The sequence below is a fragment of the Phycodurus eques genome, chromosome 22 (genome assembly GCF_024500275.1).
Source record: "Phycodurus eques isolate BA_2022a chromosome 22, UOR_Pequ_1.1, whole genome shotgun sequence".
Classification (NCBI taxonomy): Eukaryota; Metazoa; Chordata; class Actinopteri; order Syngnathiformes; family Syngnathidae; genus Phycodurus; species Phycodurus eques.
The window spans coordinates 5,714,862-5,735,590 of NC_084546.1; the positions used below are offsets into that span (position 1 = coordinate 5,714,862).

Genomic DNA, 20,729 nt, shown 5'->3' on the forward strand with positions numbered 1-20,729 from the left:
AAACATATTACGGCATTTTGACAGTTGTGTTCAAGATTACAGTATAAGATCGGTTTCTACTATCATCCCTGAAATCTTCAATCCACCATTAATCGACATCTATTTGTGTTGATACTCATTGAATAAAGAGGGTGTTGTTTTTTTTTTATGTAGACTAATAATACATTATTGAAAAATTCATGACAATCACAGCTCTGATTGCGTGCCAAGCAAGCCATGTGTTCCTCACTGATCTCGTGCATATGGTCAGTTTATGGTGTTAAAATGCATGAGTAGCAAAGATGAGAGAGAAGAAAAAGGACACGAACCATGTGACGATAATGATGATGAAAGACATTCATGATTAGACCTCATTATGTCTGTTTCTCGAGGGTATAGGCACAATTTTCTGTTTTTTTCCCCCCACTTTAAGCGTGGTAACCCCAACCCAGTATTATGTTGAACCTGTCCCCCCCCAGCCCCTTTCAACCAAAGTTAGAATAGGCCAAATAATCTGGTCTCAAAATATTTTCGTGACCGATTATCCTGAGGCGTGTTAAGAGTGATTTAAGGACCCAACCCACTTGATGATGCAGAGCACACCCTCTCCTCCGTCCTCTCCCGTCAGGCAGGAGGCGACGGAGCATCCGGTGCAGGACCACCAGGCTGAGGCACAGCTTCTGTTCGGAAGATGTTAAGACTATTAAACTTGAACAGTGCTCTTTGGCGCTGACATCAGCCCGCCCCCCCCATGCCCGATGAACACTTTATTCTCTTAAAAGTACGAAAAACCGTGTTGATATCATGTGCAATTCAAGCCTATTTCTTCTGCATCCACATTCTAGCTCCATTTGCATCTTTGCACACGTTTATTGGGTTAATCTGGGACCTCGGGTATCAAATTTTGATCGTTTTGAAGAACACATAATTACCTACCATAAGAGGTTACTTTTCTCCACCATCACGTCATCGTTGCAGGTGATGCTTGGGGAGTACTACTTCGCCAACTACCTGTCCTTGAATTAGCAGCACTTAGTGTATTGCTGTTTCCTAAGTGCAGGACACATCATTTGTCTCGTATTCAGCATTTTAAACCCCGTGTGTCAAAAAGGCTTTTTAGCTGATCAGTTGGTGTTCAAGGGCACCGGGACAAAGATGATGTCCCGGTGACAATCAATTGCCTCGCCCTGCCAGCTCGCAATTTAACGCTGTGTTTTGATACACTTTATTTGTTTCTGTGCCTCTGGTTCCAATAAAAATCCGCTTTGTGGTGTCACATTTCTTCCGCGTGCTCATTTCCACAACATACCCTCCCTTTTGGTCTGCCCACTATGCTGCATTGCAGTAATACTAGTAAATATTCAACATTTATTAGCTCCAACTCCATCTGTTCATCTTCAGCTGGGACTGTTTGAAGTGCACAAAGAAACACAGCGGAAACCTTGCCAGGGCAATTGTGGCATAATACAGACCACTGTGCTCTCAACAGAAGTTGTTTACTGCCCACGTCTATTGTGGCCAACGCTTTGCCCTTCTCTTCCTCCTCTCCTTTGTAATAAATTTGCAAAAAAAAAAAAAAACAGATTAAAATCCATGTATCCCTCCGGGATTGCAAATCGGTTGCCTTCTCTCATGCACTGGAGATCCCTTGACTTTATAGTAATTTGTTAGTTAACTTCCAATTTGGTCTCATTTCGAATGTTCCTCTCGTCATCAATTATAATTGTAACACGTATTAATTGTACAAACAACGCAGCAAAATAGTGTTACAGTGAACCCCCACTATTCATGAGGTGCATTCAAGGACTGTCAGCAAAACAGGACATCTCGGACGCAAACAAAACCCCCAAAAATAGTAAATTAAACCGAACAAAAACCAGATGGTGCCAAAATACAACAGTTATTGCGTTGGGCTGAGCACAGAAACAGCGATGAGATGAGCTTTTCAGTGAACAATGGAGGATAGGTTCCCCCCAACCCGCCGAAAAAAAATATGCAAATTGGTGAATGCCGAACCACAAATATGCACTGGTTCATTGTAGCCCAATTATGCGTTGATATTTGTCAAACTTTAATTTACCAATTTTGCCATTTAATTTCAGTAGCATTGCCACTTTTTTTTCATAAATTAGGACATTATTCACATAATCGCACTTTTTTTTCTTGTGATATTTGCTAATGATTACGTCTAGCCACCAACTGAACTGATGACCGTATGTTTAATGTGCGGGTGCTTCTCCCCCCCCCAACGGGTCACGTGCACATAATCGTATGTTCAGCGCCGCATCGAACTCTACAGATTGTTGTTAAATAGCAGATATTGACTTGAATTCCTCGGAGACCTGAAAACCTGTTTGTGATTTGCAAAATCAATAGCATCTAAACCGTTATAATGCGCATTTTTCTGCTTTGAAGAATGAAACTAAAAAAACAAAATGCTGATTCGGTATCTTTGGCTGACAGCTGAGCGCTTTGTTTGAATCCAGACGCCAATGTGAGCTATTTGCTTCCGCGGTATTTATTTCTTTGAATTTATTTCAAAAGGGGCATTTGTTTGTGTCCTTGCTGCTTTTGTCGGTCTGCCAAGTCTCTTTTCTTCATTTTTTTTCCTTTTAGAAATGTGACAGACGGCAAAGGCTGCCAGGCCCACTGTTTTTCCTAATTAAAAGTATTTAATTGCATTCCAATTTAACAAGGTCACTGTGTTAATGTTTTTTGTTTTTTTTTTCCTTTCAATCCCATCAGTCATAGTTTCCTCTTCATTTTGCAACTCTTCGATGTTTGCTTTCTAGGATAGTGGCAAGCTGAGCTATTTTAAAGTCTCTGTATTTAAGCAGTTTGGTGCTAAGAAGGAATTCATCCACAAATTTGACAATACCCACCGGTTCCAGCCCTAAAGATGATTGATGATGATGATGATGATGATGATGTTTTACATTCATTTATTTTTGGTATTGTTAAACAGTTTATAATCGAAACTATGTATTTTGTAACGCGGTCTTATATTAACGCTTAATCCTCGCGAATATTGTCCACTAATCGACCAAAAGGTTGTTAGTGAGCTCTTCTCCTTTGCCGAAATAATCCATCCACCTCACTGGTCGAATTTGACGCGGACTTTTAAATTGTTAGTAACTTAAACTTGTTACGATTCCGATCTTGCAACTTCATGACTTTTCTGGTCATGTTGCCTTATTATTCTTGTTACATAACGACTTCATTTTGGCTTTTGTGTGACTGTTTCTCGTAAGATTCTGACTCCGATATCGCACATTTGAAGATTCTAATTTAATTCTGATATCACAGCGTTTATCTATGACTTTACTAACTTCATGGCATTTCGAGTAAGATTACAACTTTATTGTATCGTAAGGTTTTATCGTACGACTCTGACTTAACTAAAGGTACGGCTTCTGTAGGAAGACTGAATTTACTCTTACGCTGTAATGTTATGATAAAATTATGACTTACAATGACTGTAGCGTCACTAACGTGAATGCTTTTTTAGTAAGATTGACTTTTTGCATTGAATTTTTTCATAACTGACTTTGATGTCTTCATAACCTTTCTAGTAAAAGATAACATTTTATAATTTTTATGACTTGAACTGGCTTGAAAATATGACTTGAACAAATTTGATGATGTATGCAAAGATTATAGCTATAATCTCTCTACCGAATGGCTTTTTTTTCTTGTAACTTTACAACTCTTGTGGAAATTTACAATTATTCTCACTTAAAAGTGTCTCATAATGTGTGGCTTTCGTTTCTAATTTCTCATCCCCTAATTTTGTTCTCAATGAGTTTTATCTCGTAACGTTCCATTATTCTCACGGTAGTTTTCTGACTTTTTCTTCTTGTAATTTGAGCTGTTTTTCAGTGTGGCCCTTCCTTGTAATGCTTTCATCTGCTGGCGTATTGAATGAGAAAAATCCCAGAATATGCCCATGACTAGTTTTTATTTTATTTTCATACCCCGTTATATAACCAGATGAAAAAAAAACTGGTTTATCTTTTTTGTACCCGAACGGCACGGCCTCCTTGCCTCTCGGAGCAGCATTTGATGTTTGTTGACGACTCCCCATCACAGTAATTTAAACAAGGCATGATGATAATGAATATTTTACCACCCGACACTGCTCGAATAAACATCGGGGATGTTTGGGGATCAGCTCGATTTCAAAAAGGACCACAAAGTTTGATTGAATTACCTTTTTGCTTCTAATCATTCCTCTCAGTCATCGCCGCTGCCGGCTCAAACAATCTCCTGATTATCCGCCTTTATTGAAGCTTCCTCTCCTTCGTCCACGTCTGCCGTCTGTCTCCTTGACCTTTACATCTGACTGGCTTGTCTGGCTGCAAATTTTTTGCACCCTTAAGCCCCCCACATACATCCCATCCTTCCCTCTCTTGGCTTTAACAGCTTTATTAAGTTCCGCCTCCTTTTACCCCCCCCATCTGCCGTTTATACCATCCTTAGCGCTAAATCTTTCAGTTCGAACGAGCTAATTACGGAACTCCCCGAGTGCCTATTGTCACGGCAGTGTCAGCTGGGAGTTAAAGTTCTCCCCCGCAGTTTGCCGTTGACTCAGGCATAAAAGCCATCTTTATGAAGGGATTAAGGTGCCCCTCAAGTGTTGGCCGCTGATCCCTTCTGACCATTTTCTGTATGCAGACAATATGAAATGTGCTTTTTTTTTTTCTTCTCTTTTTTCAAGTCTCCCCGCTGTGCTTTTTGAAGGCCTAACGTTGCTTGTTCCTTAACTTAATTCCATATCTTTTAGTGTGATAAAACAGTTGCAAGCATGAATTAATCGACCTCTTGATAATATGGTCCATTATAGATTTTCACACCTTGTAGAAAGTCCCGCATCATTAACTTCAATGATTCAATATTCAGCTTTCATTGAACCTTAAAGGTGTATGAGCTCTGATAATAAACACAAACTTGTATTGTGTTGGGATGTTAATAGCAATAATAATACGGCGAACCCTCAAAGGAACTACGTTGAAATGAGTAAAAGAGCTTCTCGTAGCGCTTTGCCGCCTACTTTGTTCTGACAAATAATAATCATAACCCTGGCTTGACTGAGAAGGATTTGAGGAAAGTAAAAGTAGCGTTTTGTGCTTGTTTCAGGCCAGCAGGTCCTGGGTCTGGTGGAGAACCAGAGCGACTGGTACCTTGGAAACCTGTGGAAGAACCACCGGCCGTGGCCGGCCCTGGGTCGAGGTTTCAACACCGGTGAGTACCACAAACGCGTGATTGCAGATTAATTGACTTCAAGCTAAGATCGTCAATGCCCGGTGGCAGTTGACCGGTCGGGTCGACCCCGAATGTGTCTCCACCGGCAGTCGTATTTGGAGGACGTTCGCATATTCCAATTCCATTTTTCCTATTTGCACTGCCACAACTCATATCCCAATGATGCCACTCGAGAGCATGAAAACGTCACTGGACACTTGTCACTTGAGCCGTGCAGTTGAAATTCAGTTGTTTTTTTGGGTTTTTTTTTTTTTTTTTGCCCTATTCATTTTGTAAACAGCCTCAAAACAAAAACAGAGGCTCTTATTTGTTTTTCATAAACCAACAATCTTGAGTGATAAATGTAATGTTTTAACCAAAATGATTTGATTAAATTACCGATGAAATGATGAAATATGTTGGTTTCAATATAAGGCCATTACAAATCTGACTAAAAAAAACTTAAACATTCTTAAACATTCATGAATTTTCCACACTTAATAATGTGAAATGCTTTTATTTTACACACTAACATAATTGTATATGTTTGCACTTGTACATTTGCCTTTGCACCTCACCTTGGTTTTCTGACTGTACAAAGGCTGCTGCCAAATTATTATCAATTCCAAACTCGAATCGGCAACATCGATTTTGACCGCATCCTAATCGGATAACCTTTGTTTCCACCTTGGTGCAGGCAACTCTTGTTAAGAATAAGCGTCATAAAAGCGCGCTACAGCAAAGCGGTCTATAAAGAGCACAAAGTGTAACAGAACAAAAACAAAAGTGATTGTTTTGGAGAGCTTTGTAAATAAAAATAGATCTACCAGTTTCGATCGCATCTTTAAAAATACAATAAAATGACTCCTCTAATTATAGAGTTGGTACCAATATACTGTATGTATGTGACAGAATAAAGAACCAGCGTCTATGTGGAGATTACAACCAATCTATTTCCTGATTTATCTCTTGAGTTCAAGATTAGTGTTGATAGCAGGTGTGCTACAATGTATTTTCCTCAGATTTACAGTGGAGATAAGCAGCGTTTGAGCTTCTATTAGTCCCGCAATAAAGCATTTTCTTAAAATTAATATATATATATATATATATATAATAGGTAAAGGTTAAGCACTTTATTATGATCAAACTGGAATACTTTCTAGTACCTTTTAGAGAGCTCCTTGTGCAAGTACAAAATCCCCGCAGAGAGCAGAAATGATGAGTCATGCTGCAATACGCTTCAGAAAAGCCGCACTGTGAAAATGTTGTCATTTCAAAGCCGTTAGAAGGTTAGAGCAAGGGCACGTTTTTTATTTCAATTTACAAAGCTTCTCATGTTATTTTTATTTTTTTTGTACTTACAGTTCAACCCAGAATGATTCATTTCCTTTTTGAGTAAATTCTTATTTGGTGAACGGGTATCTTTTTAGTCGGCGATGACACAAGAAAGTGTCAAAAGATGGATTTTCAAGAGAATATGAATAAAACTTATTATTCATACCCTTGACATATCCTTGCATATGTTCTAAATCACTGGTTATCAAACGTTTTGCTCCAAGTACCACCTAAAAGAATACTTGGCTCTCCAAGTAACCCTGTCATTCCCAATATTAAAATCCAGAAGCGTAATAAGAGCGTAATAAGCGTAACATTGTAACATTATGCACGTTTAACATTAAAACTTTGCTTACAAATGGGGGGGGGGCAATTTTTTCATAATTATTCAATTATAATGTATTGTACATAAGAGTTAAATATTTTAGCGAGATAAATGTTGGAAAGAAATGGCTCTGAAATATGAAAATGGATTGATCTTACAAATGAACCACAACTGTGCTGTACTTTGGGCCCTGATTTTCACGTATCACTAGAGGGAGCCACACTTTGACAGTCACTCTTAAATCATGAGAGCGCTCCAGAAGCCACCCAGTTCCTTTTTAAAATGATGTAATGTGGAGTATCACAAGAGTGCTCCAATTTTTTATTTTTTTTTATTTTTATTTTTTAATAAATATAATTTTAATATAATTTGTGCATTAATTGCTTATGAAGGCAGACATCCAAGAAACGGTTTTGGGTACACCCATCCCTCGAGTAACAATTGTGTAGCTGAAACAGCGTCATTTACAGTCGACCGACGTCTTTCCTTCCAGTTCAGCAGGTCTCCACGAGTGGCTAATCTCGCTATTAACCTTTTGAGTCGTTCACCTTCGTGCCACGGGGATTTTCGACCGAACCGGGGAGCAGAACGGCTGTTTGTAAAGCACAGAAAAGTGAGTCAAAGACCTCCAGTCCAGCTGCGGTTGGTCTGCTGTGTGGCTGCGGCCATAACAACAGATGGAGCACAGCGGGACATGAAGACTGGTTGGTTTGCTCCGGTCTTCTCCCCTTGAAAATCGGATGCCTGATTTTATTTGTCGCTGCCCGTAAGATTTATTTTATTAGCAAGGGAAGCGAGAAGTAGATCCCCCCCTGCCTTCCAGTGTTCCCTTTTTTGTATTTGGACAACGTTACGCTGAATGATTCGTGTTTCCAGACAGGTTTGAACATATCTTCTGCGTCTTTTGCCAGTCTGTTTGCAGGCTTATCGTCTCCGGTTTTATCTGGGTAAACACAAGGCGTGTGATTCCGAACCTCACGAATGAGACTTTATCACTTTAGCTAGAGGAGGGTAGCTGAGATATGACTCTCTGTTTCTTAAGATGCCATATTAAGGTGTCGCGTGCGTACTTCTCAGGGGTGATTTTGCTGCTCCTGGATCGACTGCGAAAGCTGCGATGGGAGCAGATGTGGAGGTTGACTGCGGAGCGGGAATTAATGAGCATGCTGTCTACTTCGTTGGCAGACCAGGTAAAACGCAAACATCCTCGCTTCACTCTACACTTTCCACCTGTGGTGTCACATCCCAAGTCAAATGCAATCTGTTGTGTGATGCTGGTTGACTTCCAAGTTCTTACGTCAATGCAAATGTTCCCAAAGTAATGGGATGTTAATGTGAGGTGAAATTGTTCATTGTGTACTGAGCAACCTAACTATTAACTGTGTCACTGTTAAGTATAAAACCTGACCCGTTTTCCGTAACCGGTACCCTTCTTCAGTGCTATCGCAAACACAAATTGTGATGGGATTTGATTAAAGACATTAATCTAGTTAATTAGCTTGGTTACTTCCAAGACGAGACCCTGTACAGTACATGTGGTTAAACAACAAAATGCAATCATAAATTCCTTATTTTCCTTCTGACTATGGCATGCACAGGCCTAGTTTCTTTTTTATTCCAACAAAGTGCATTTCTCGGAAGATTTCAAGCTGATAATCACAAGGTCGTAACTCGTAAAGGTGTTAGCCGTTCTTGCTCGAGTGGAGCACCGTCTGCTACCGGAGGGCTGAAGGCAGACCCCTCGTCGTCGAAACTACCGTAATTTCCCGTGTGTAATGCGCACCCCCAAAGTTCAAAATTCTGGAAAACCCTTCCACCTATGTATCATGCATTTTTACAATGCATGATTTTGCTTCTACCCATATGATCAAAACATGAAGTATTATCTGTATTTTGTTAGTTTTTCCAAAGAAATATTCTGAAATTAAACACCTTATTTGAACACACAATACTTTCTTTTCATTTACTTGCTCATATTTTGAAATGTACAGCCCTGCTTTTATTTAGTAAATGAGAAAACACACAGTTGTGCTCATATGTTTGATTCCCCAGGCAGGATTAGTAAAATGTGTACAATTCTTTCAAGAAAACAAGAAGGACCAGGCGAAACACATTTAATTTGATTTTAATGGTATTCAAACTAAACTGTCAACCATTTCAGAAAAGCATTATCATTAAACGAAACATAACCATATATAAATTAATGATGGTTGTTCAGTCATCAGTCGTATTAAAAAAGAAACAAAAAACAATATTTCACAAATTCTCCCTGGGTGTGTAAACTTATTAGCACAATTGTACATATATGCAGTCATATGTACCCCTGTCATATTGGAATGAAAGTGTAGTCTACACCTTTTTCATAACCACTAGGTGGCATACGAGAATGAAAGTGTACAACTTTTTCATAACCTCTAGGGGGCGCTGGCATAGTGGAATGAAAGTGTACAGCTTTTTCAAAACCCCTAGATGGCGGCACACATTGATAAAATGTGAACGTCTTTTTCATTTTCCACTATACCTATGTATAACGCGCCCTTTGACATTTTTTGGGGGGTAGAAAATGCGCATTACACGCGAGAAATTACGGTCATTTCCCCTCCAGTGTGGGAATGAATGGACACACTGGTTGGGGTTTTCGCTGTGGCTCCAACACGTGCGCGCACACACCTCCACTACCTTCAAGCCTCACTCTTTTTCAGAGGTGGGTAGATTTGCCAGAAATCGATTGATTGGTTGTGTGCGGTGTCGTGACTGCCTGGCTCCGTTTGATTGGTGAAATGGAGTCAAATGTCGCTCGTGGTTACATTGGATTGGCCAAACAGTCGCGTGTCACATTTTACCAGAAATGATTGGTTCATCTCCAACTCGTAACATTTGTACGGCTTCCACTGTAATCGACAAAAGACAAATATAATGACGTTTTCAGTCGCAGCAGCATGGAAAAAGCGTGTTAATTAGTTGTTAGTTCTGAAGTGCACGGACCTCCACCAACATTGCTGCAGTGCCAATGCACCACTTGGAACAACATGGAGTGTTTTTTTTTAATGTGTCAGAATAAAATGGGCTTGAATAATATTTTGTGCTGCTCATCTGCTTCCTTTTTTTTTTTTCAATGCACCTCGCTTGAAGACAGCTTTCCTTTGACAGTACATGGGGAAAATGAGCACTAAAAGGTTTTTTTGTGTTGTGACATTTGGCTGAGAAAGGCTGGGCTCTGCCAGACGGGTTTACATTTCATTTAACAACAGTTGAACAGTCGGAGACGCGCTCCGTATGGACGTTTACTGGAGCGGGGCCAAAATGTGCTGGACCGCGCCTTCGCGACGACCGAGGTGACATCTGGCCGACGGTCGTGACGTGCTGCCGCACTGTGACGACTCCCCGCTTCCCACTCGCCAACAATCATGTCAGTGCCACAGCGTGGTTCACAATAGTCGCCCCTGAAAGGGGCGTGTGGGGGGGAAACAGCGTGACGTCATACAAGCAGGACACAATGTAAGCGGCCAGTGGATTTAATAGAGGAACTGAAGACTACCGGTAACAAAGGAGGAACGCGCAGGAAGACATTAGCGACGGTACGAAGCACGTACTTGTCCTTCAGGACGAAATGGACTTTTAAAGACTCATTGTCGCTCTCTGTTCTGAATTGCTTGCATGTCTGAACGAACACGTATGTGCATTTGTCTCCCCGCCCCACCCGCACTATTTTTAGCATTGAGACAGAGAAGCGAATGCTACGGTTTTCAAAAAGTTCTCATTTGACACCCGAATACGTGACGTTTTTGGTTCTAAAAATGCTGTTGTTCGCCAGGTTTAAGCCCCTGTAACAAACTGTTTTCATATTTAATGAGTGATTATTTTCCATTCCACCAGAGGAAGCCCACGTTACCACACTACGGGAAGCACTTTGTGAGGTGTAAAGGGTCAAAATGTAATAAATCAGACCACGGCGCTTTCTTCTAATCCATTATCGCGTGTGAAACGAGGCGACGCTGTAATGGTAAACGCGGCCCATTGAGCATTTATGGCTTTTTCAAACCGACCGGCCTGCAGCCTCGCAGCCCCGTCCCGAGATGCGTATATTGTCAGGGCCTTTCACCGAGACCTTCCAGCCATCCAGAGCTCATCTCGATGAGTGGTACGTTTATGAGATTTTAATTAAACCTTCATTAAGTAAAGTCCCGCAAGGTATGCAGTTTGGAAAATGAACGGGAGGCGGCGGGGGGGGGGGGGGGGCTTCCGGAATCATTTGAGCGTTCCATATGCCTTCCGCCGTATGAGCTACTCCGACGGTCTGTCAAGCCCTCTTTATCGCGCCATTTATTACGCGGTTATTGAGCTTTTATGTCTCCCATTAGAGGACGGCGGTGGCTGTCACCGACTGTTGTCATGCGAGCCGGAAGATCATTTCGTTAAACACGATCGCATAGTTACTTGGAATCGGAAGAAGCAAGACCGGATCATTTGGAGTCTTTTTCATGCAGACTGTAATTGTGAATGTCTCAAAAGCTTTTGTATTGTAAACTCAGCCACACCATACTGATGCATGATATTATGCAAATTATTTACGATTCAAAGTTAAGGGGGCAGTGTACAGACTTGACACTGACCACATTCAAATTCAACACTAAATTATTCACATGCACTGAAATGGAAAATCCTTTGTAAATCTTCTGAGATGGATTTAATAAATATTTGAGCATCAGGCGGGACCTGATGAATTCTCTCGGAAGTCTTTCAACATATGTGAGGTCCTCACATTCGGTCTTAGATCCATTTTCCCGTAATTCCTGTCCAGGGAAATCAGTAGCTAGTCTGAATTGTGATGCACTAATTGAATTGAGATGCACTAATTGTTTCAAAATCAAGCCTAAATAATGACTAAACATTGGGGTTTAGGTGTTATGAACATAACCACATGCGAGCTTCACAAGCCTTTAATTTTCTTGGTTAAATTGTGTCCACGTTTGCTTTTAATGGGTGGCCTCTCAAAATTTGACTGGGGCTCCCCCTGCTGGAATTGTCATTTCAACTTTATTTGCACAGGCACTTTTTTTTTTGCATCTTAGGTGGTGTATACGATGCATCACTGTTGATTTCTAATCAAGCACCTTGGCCATTTTTCAACGAAGGTCATGTTTTGTCATTCGGTCATTAATACATTCAGCATTGCAATATTTGAGTCTATGAGGCATCACAAATACTTCCCTAGAGAAACTTCAAATACTCCTCAAACACTCTTCCGCGATGCATTTCCCAATCTTTATTTGTGAACTATATGAGACCAACTATTCCCACAAAGCTGGAAGCATGTAATTGTCCGAAATGTCTGGGCGAAATGAGGAATTAAAAGATCCCAGCCCGGGTATCATGAGCCTCTGTAATAATCAAGTGCGCGTGTCCGTGTGTGCGCAGGATATCTTCAACGCTGTGATCAAACAAAACCCGTTCCTGGTCCACCAGCTGCCCTGCTTCTGGAACGTTCAGCTGTCTGACCACACCCGCTCCGAGAAGTGCTACAAAGATGTGTCGGACCTCAAGGTGAGAAAATTAATCAACTAATTAGTGGGCAGAAGCGCAGACGTTTATCAGAAACGGGAGGTTTTACGTGGTTGTTTGAGTTCACGCTTGATGGTTGCGCAGTCACTTCAGGGAACTATTTGTAGACAAGCAATTAAAAAGTCGCTTTTCCAGATGTCCCATATAACGAGGCTTGAAAAAAGGTGAGGCATTAAAGTCAGACCGATGTGAAAAACGGCGCCATCCGGAGCCATGCGTTTACCAGGGCATTGGCGGACATTCCGCGTTTGACATTATTTTCCACGTTCAACTTGGTTTGAGATCGAATGTGCCCTCGGAGCGCAGAGTGTCGCTGAATGCTAATAATGCCCCTAGGCGCCAATGAGGTCAGACTCTAAATGAGTCAATAGTTATATGAACGCGCTTTCTGACGGATCGTCCACGGTTGCCCGAGCGGGCGTACGACGAGCGCAGTCAGCCTCAGTCAGGAAAAGAAAATCACAAAGCACTGCTTTGACCACATTTCCATCTCGTTTGTATCAACTTACTGTATTATGTACAAACAAAATCAGTCCTACTCGTGCCTGTAAAGCAACCTTAGGTAGGCGGGTACGCGATAACCCTTGGAAAACAAAACCACATACGACGACGACATTAACAAGCTTTCTTTCGTTGTCTTTTTCTGACAAGGTCATCCACTGGAACTCCCCGAAGAAACTAAGAGTCAAGAACAAGCACGTGGAGTTTTTCCGTAATCTCTACCTGACCTTCCTGGAGTACGACGGCAACCTGCTGCGCCGGGAGCTGTTCGGCTGTCCCAGCGAGGCCGATCACAACAGCGAGAATGTGAGCGCACGGGGACGAACATCCCGCCGAGCGGCGTCGCCGCCCCCGCACGACTGCCGGCTTGAACTCGAATTCATGAATGTCTTGGTGAAAGAGGAAGCTGGGTCACTATTCAGTGCGTGTCATGTTCGCATGCACAAGCTGGCTCTTGAATCACGTTCGTGACGCTCGAGGGTTTGTCGGCGTTGAGGACGGTTGATTAGGGACTGAACACGTGGCAGTAATCATCCCCTTTGTACTGAAGTCAATGGAGGTCATAGTCCTTTGTTCCCATGACGCCATCTTTATCAAGCGGGTTGAGTGGAAGTTCTTTTTCGTTATTTTTTTGCTCCTGGGCTCCCCCGAGTGTAATTTTTCCCATTTCCCAAAGGAAATAGAACAGAAATGCAAAAACAGTAAGCATCTGTTTTTCTTTTGGGCTAGTCAATTGCAATTTACAGTGACAAGTTTCTGACCGCTGCCTCTATTAATAGTTTAAACCATAATTATGCCAAAAACTATGAACCCAAAACACTTCAATATCATTTCAAAGTTGTTTACAACATGAGCCTTAAAAATAAATCACCGGTAGATGTTTTGATTTTTAAGTTCAAAATGTGACAACCATAAAACCTTTATTCATGCTTGAGGCAATTTTAAGTGATATTTGTGCATTGTAATTATAACAATACGGAATGACAAAGGCGTCATATGAAGATTTTCCGTTCCTTTTCTTAATTGTCACACAAGTGTAACAAGAAGTTAACCAACAAACAAGCAACAAAATACTCTCATAGCTATGGAAACAAGTGCGGTAACGAGGGAGTCTCACCGCTGTCGTCGCTTCATATTGTTGCAAAGATAAAAGGCAAAGAAGAAAGAAAAGAAAAAACAAGCACAGTCGTTACAGTAATACTTGCACGAAACCCTAACGCCGAATGTGATTGAGTATTGCCATATAGAGCGGGGGGAATAATGATTGAATCATTAATTGTTATGGCTCTTTATAGATTACCGTCGTAGGCAAAGAATGACGAGCTGCAAGCAAAACACAAGCCGCTTGATGGCGAAACCCACTGAAGCCGAGTGAATTATTCACACAACACTCGGAACAACGGACGTACTGTACACGTGACAGTTCACTTTCAATATAGGGTAGTAACGGAGGCGCTTTATGGTCGTCGTGGCAATAACGATGACAATTCTCCTTACCAAAAGCCATCAAAAGGATTTCAGAGCTGCCGTTTGCACAATAAATGACTCCATATTGCTGCTTTATATTTTCTGGGTGCGATTTAACAAAATGTTATAATAGCCTATTCGTGGATCGTGCTTTTTTTGTTGTTGTTGTAACATATGAAAGCAGACATTATGGGCAATATTAACAACTTTTGTGGCACTTGCGAAAGGGGATAAAAAAAAAAATCATGTGACAGATTTTAAGTCTCTTCCAAGGTCATTATGAATTGTTATCATGACATGACAACACTTCAAGCAAAGCGCCCACAATCTTAAAGGAGCTATATTATGCCATGTGTCCGTGATTTAAAAAAAAAAAAAGAAATATATATATATATATATGTATATATATATTTTTTTAATTTATTTATTTATTTATTTTTTACCCAGGTGCCATCATAAAATGTTTGACATATTTATTACAGTTAAACTTGTAAGTAATTGCTGAAAGTGTGCAACCCCCACCCCGTAGCTCCAGAAGACGCTTTCCGAGCTGGACGAAGACGACCCGTGCTACGAGTTCCGCCGCGAGCGATTTACCGTCCACAGAACGCACCTCTACTTCCTCCACTACGAGTACGAAGTCACGCCCGACAACGCGGACGTCACGCTAGTCGCGCAGCTCTCCATGGACAGGTACCGTTTCACACCACCGCTCCCGACAGCAAAGACTTGGTCTTGGAAACGTGGGAAACACTCAATTCCCAAGTTTTGAAAAGGTTAAATAATACCACTAATTGTACGCGGGGCCCCCTCTCGTGGTATGTAACAGAATCACTAAATACAGTTCAGTTGTATTTAACTTTGAAGTTCAATACATTTGCATTTTATTCTTAAACATGTATTTAGGATTTTTTTTTTTATGTGCGGCACATTTTAATGGAATCATGATTTATTTTACTCCATTTAAACACAGTGTTAATGTTCAAACTGCATAATGTTACCCGTGCCTTATAATATTAAAGATCCTTTTTTTTCTGTGGCACTTTGGTTTTTGAAAATCTTTGGTGCTCATATCCCCTCAAAATGAGTCTGATTCCACTAAAAAGTTTGAAAAATAACAGTTAACGGATCAGTTATGGTAAACCAAAAACGGTTTCGTGTACTCTGCAAAAAAAGAAGAAAAATCCAAAGTCAGAATGTGAATTGTTGGCTTACTCAAGCAGGAAGCATGCTGGGGCAACAGGAAGAAGACGGATGGACACGTTCGGTTGAACAAATAAGATCGTCTGGGCTTTTGAATCGACAGTGCCGGAATATAGACGACGGGGAGAATTTTCACGAGTCGTATTTTAAAACGAAAACAACGGAAGTAAGCGACGAACGGATGCTTGTTATGTAAATGCAAAAGATTTGACAGGACAGAAAAGAAGACCATTCCCCCATTCGAAAAATAAGCTGTTACAAAGCCAAACCGTTACTGGAGAGGCAGTGATGTCATAAATTAGCAACTGTGAAAGAATATACTTATTGTCTGTTGTTTTTAGTTCACGGTTTGTGTCCTCTGCTGCTTAGACTTCAGATGTTGGAGGCCATCTGTAAGCACTGGGAAGGCCCCATCAGCTTGGCCCTCTACCTGTCCGACGCAGAGGCCCAGCAGTTCCTGCGCTACGCTCAGGGCTCCGAGGTGCTCATGAGCCGAGGGAACGTGGGCTACCACGTAGTCTACAAAGAGGGACAGTTCTACCCGGTCAACCTTTTGCGAAACGTCGCCATGCGGCACGTCAACACGCCTTACATGTTCCTGTCGGACATCGATTTCTTGCCCATGTACGGCCTCTACGACTATCTCAGGTTAGCACTCTTAGTTTTCAAAAAAAAAAAAAAAAAAAAGCATCTGCGCTGTTGCTAGTTTGCTAATAATGCGAGCCTTTGCGCCTACTTTCAGGAAGTCGGTTGTGCAGCTCGACATGGCCAACACCAAGAAAGCACTAGTGGTGCCGGCCTTCGAGACGCTGCGCTATCGCCTGTCCTACCCGAAATCGAAAGCCGAGCTGCTTTCTCAGCTGGACATGGGAACTCTTTTCACCTTCAGGTAACATCAGCTGCTCAACTTAGGGAGTAGCATATTGCTTCGATAACGAGAGACTGAAATTAAATAATCAACAGTATCTTGCGTGAAATAAATGGCTCGTTTGAGTTTGTTCGACAAAAAGGCAAAGATCAGATGTGGTTTGAGCACAGTCAGTAAAAAAGATTGAATAAAATATGGCGCTCTTGAAATTCCATCTCCAGCAGTTTGTTACGAGGATGCGTCACAGTTATAAAATGATTACAGCGCCTGTAGGATTTCGAAGTACTTCCAGGTCGTTGCGGCACGAACAAGTCGGATCAAAACTTTTCGATTTCCGTTACGTGGAAAGAAATAGCATTTGTAATTTTTTGGTTGGCTTATTTCGGACAATCCAGGTACCACGTGTGGACCAAAGGCCACGCACCCACGAACTTTGCCAAATGGCGGACGGCCACCACGCCCTACCGGGTGGAGTGGGAAGCCGACTTCGAGCCGTACGTCATGGTGAGGCGGGACAGCCCCGAGTACGACCGCCGCTTCGTGGGCTTCGGCTGGAACAAGGTGGCGCACATCATGGAGCTGGATGCGCAGGTCAGAGACGCACCCTCACTTCCACTAGCTCCTAGCTCTCTTTTTTTAAAAGGTCGCTTTATTAACGAAACGGTCTGCGGGCGTTTATTAATTTACTCTTTGAGTACTGCTGCTCCAAAGACGTGGTCAGATATTGAAGCCATATGTGATGATTTACATTCTCCTCAACGTCTGTCTCAGTGGCTGATTTTGTACAACCACTATAGACTGTTTTTCCAAAAAAATAGGAGGTCAAGGTCAAGTCCACCATCCCAAGATAATCATAATGGCAACACGCCAACACCCATCCGTTGCGTCGAGGAAATAGCGTGCTGGCTTCCAAACAAATACATTAATCTGCGATGTATTGTCCCTCTTTTGTTAACAGTTTGACCTCTGCAGAGGTCAACTTCCTGCTGAGTGACATACCACTTTCATATAATCGTTGTGGAATGATGGCTTTTTCCACAGAGCTGTGTATGCTTGTTTTGCCTTTTGGGGGGGGGGGGGTATTCATTCATATCAGTTATATTTGTTAGAGAATGATTGACAATTCAGTCTTACAAGCTACATGAAATGTCTCGTCAAAATAATTGTTGATAAGAAAAGTTGTTTTTCACAGGCACAACAACTCGTTAGCAAAAGTGCAAAAATTCTTTCTATGCGTCTCATGTTTAATGAAGGCCAATGAAAGCTATTATGATACTGTTAGCCTAATAGAATAGCCATTTTTTGGGGGGAAACAAGAACAAAAAGAGTCCGGTTACTCTGGCTTCCTCCCGCTTTCCAAAACACCGCCTCTCGCCCACATCAGCTGGGGTAAATTCCAGCTCCGCCGCGACCCTCATGAGGACAAGCTTCACAGAAAATGGATGGATGACCTTTATTAGCCACTGATAAGAGGTTGAAACCGTGTTCTTATTTCCCCCCTCCCCCTCTCGCCACAGGAATACGAATTTGCGGTCCTCCCCAATGCGTACATGATCCACATGCCCCACGCGCCCAGCTTCGACATCACCAAGTTCCGCTCCAACAAGCAGTACCGGGTCTGCCTCAAGACCCTCAAGGAGGAGTTCCAGCAGAACATGTCGCGGCGCTACGGCTTCGCCGCTCTTAAGTACATGACGGCCGAGAACAACAGCTAGCCACTGCGGGCCCTCGCGTCCCCCGAGCCGTGAGCGACTGTACTGACTCGGTAAGCTATCGGGGGGGCGCGAGGGTACGAGGCACGGCGCGGAAAAGACGGCCCTCGCGAGGTCAGAGGACCGGACTCGGACCTCCTTCAAAAATGTCGACCTTAAGTGCGGTGCGTACGGATCGGAGCTTTCACTGTCGGATCCGGGAAACAGTCACCTTCCGCTCTGATGCGGGAGGAAAAAAAGCGACGCGAGCACGCTTGCGAACGTACGTGCAGGTGCGCGCGTGCGCGTCGGGCCTGGAAATCCATTAAGTGACAAGTTTGCGCAGCGCGGCCCCCATCCAAGCGCCACGGCCGCACTCAAAAAAGCATTTTTGGACCGCGGCGCCGAGACGAATCGCTCAGCACAGAGACGATTCAAGCGAGCAGCCGACCGGCCAATCAGCTGCGGGTACAAATCACAATCCGTCCTCCCCACTTCAAAAGGCAATGAAAATGTTCACCCAGCGTAAGCGTGCTCCAGTGTCGTGCGTGTGTGAATATTTTCTGCCCAAGCCGCTGTGTTCAGTACAAACACAGTTCTGCTACTTTCCTTCCTACTTTTTTCACTCTTGCCTCCAGTTTGATGACAAATTAGTACTTAACGACTTACGGCAGTGTTTTTTGGTTTGTTTGTTTTTGAGGGTTTTCCTTTTTTTTTTTCTGCACATCTCATGGTTGCTAACGCCCGCACTAGATGAAATAATGAGGTCTGAAGGCATACAAGCGCAGGAAAAACAAGCCTTTACATTTGGACATAATCTTATGAGATCCAATACAAGGGCTCAATCAAAGATTGCGCTTGGAGATACATCATGCTCAGTTTTAATTAGTTTCTTTACGAATTGAATAAAGTTTTTATTTTTGTGCTGAGAGCATTTGTTTATTTTTTTATTTGGTCTCGCTTCATGTCAGTTTTGGTTTGAACTGAATTCAGAGTTGATTTGAAGCATATTTGTCGTTCACTCAATTTTGTATTTAATTTATACTGCTGTGAAACTAGAGGCCACTGTCTCCCCCTTCTTTTCCTCTCACTCTCCCCCCCCCCCCCCCACCCCCAAAAAAGAGGCGCAGAAGAGCCGTCATGCAGGTGTGTGTGTTAACGTACAGTATGTTTTGTGTGCGTGCGTGTGTGCGATAGAGCGATTTTGCGTGTGCGCGACGTGGACGGGAGGGCTGACAGATGCTGCTACCTGAATAAAGTAAAATTGTCAAACACTCGCTTGTCTTTGAAAATGTCTCGCTGTTGTCACGGAAACACTCTTTAAAATGCTTCTCACTTGCCTGGATTCTGTGACAATAGGATGTTGCATCATGGAAAATGTTGTATCGTGTGATGCAAAATGTCGTGTGATTTAAAACGTCTCAGGCTGTTTTTTTTTTTTGTTTTTTTTTTGACCCACTTGATCACAGCCTGTTGTAGCCGCGATGAAGCTATTAATTTACTATTCACGACCCTCAAAGTGCAACCCCTGCATAAGAACATTCTATTTGGAAGCCAGCCCGTTTCATCAGCTCCCGCGTACCTCACGGCCCCCAGTTGGGCTGTCCCTTACCGCTTCTTGTATCGGAGTCTCTTGAAGAGAAGCCACGGGTGGGGAATCTTTTCCTCTTATTTATGATCATTTGTGGGTTTAATTTGGGGGGCTTCTTACAAGAATTCCTCTGAGGTGTTATTAGGCACTCTTGAAATGTTCTTAGTGTAGGCCAGGGGTCAGCAAGCTACTGATTCATCTGAATGGATGCAGTTTAAAACACAAATAACAAAGTTGCTTAATTGCCTGGAATTGTATGTTATTGTTAAGAATGTACGAATCTATGTGAAGTCACCGATCACGTTAATGATTGCCCACAATAATAACAATGACTTCACATAAAAATAGGCAAAAGGGATAAGAGAACAATGGGTACAACAACAGCCATGGCAACAACACTCATAGTCCAATTTCTCGTGTTGACATTTTCAAGTGTTCACTTCTGCGACATTCCTAGGAAATCTCAATGTCCACAGTGGTGCAGGTTCACCGTGTCGAATATATTGCCGTTTTGAGGGCGTATTTGCTATGGGCTGCTTGCCCGGAGGTCAGCAGTTTTGGTCTGAATTGGCCATTTTGGGGTCAATTTAGACATCTTTAGGGGTCCTTAGAAAGCGAGCTTCAGTCCCATTGCTATCAAATTTGAACCTTGCCTACTGGACAGATTGGCAACGCTAAAAAGTGAGAAATAGTGGTTTTTGTCAGTATGTGAAGACATTAAAAACAGTCTGCTCAAACGGCGAATACTCAATCAGGATTAGTGTGATCAAATGCTCTGGGAACATTAGAAGTACCAAAAATGACAATGCTTCCAATGTGAACTGGGAGATTAACATAATTTCTTGAAAAGTGCCATTTAGTTAGAAGATTAGCATGATTGTCTCGCACACTGTAATCTGGTTTTGCCTTTTTTTTTTTCCCCTCCTTGACTGTTTATCTTCACAATTATCTTTGTATTTGGACCGC

The 20,729-nt window shown here is 42.3% G+C and overlaps 1 protein-coding gene across 4 annotated transcripts in view; it reads left to right on the forward strand.

Moving 5' to 3' along the window:
• large1 (LARGE xylosyl- and glucuronyltransferase 1) overlaps positions 1 to 20,729 on the forward strand; it is a 91,179-nt gene that overhangs the window by 68,804 nt on the left and 1,646 nt on the right. For 2 of the 4 annotated variants that reach the window (XM_061667283.1, XM_061667285.1), the window contains 9 exons: positions 5,116 to 5,220; positions 7,958 to 8,070; positions 12,299 to 12,424; positions 13,094 to 13,249; positions 14,940 to 15,103; positions 15,983 to 16,261; positions 16,356 to 16,502; positions 16,877 to 17,072; positions 17,999 to 19,444. In XM_061667283.1, the coding sequence (XP_061523267.1) occupies positions 5,116 to 5,220; positions 7,958 to 8,070; positions 12,299 to 12,424; positions 13,094 to 13,249; positions 14,940 to 15,103; positions 15,983 to 16,261; positions 16,356 to 16,502; positions 16,877 to 17,072; positions 17,999 to 18,196 (1,484 nt within the window). In that variant the 3' untranslated portion in view covers positions 18,197 to 19,444. Of the gene's footprint in view, positions 1 to 5,115; positions 5,221 to 7,957; positions 8,071 to 12,298; positions 12,425 to 13,093; positions 13,250 to 14,939; positions 15,104 to 15,982; positions 16,262 to 16,355; positions 16,503 to 16,876; positions 17,073 to 17,998; positions 19,445 to 20,729 lie in introns of those variants that run through there. The other 2 variants (XR_009767501.1, XM_061667284.1) reach the window with 1 other exon arrangement.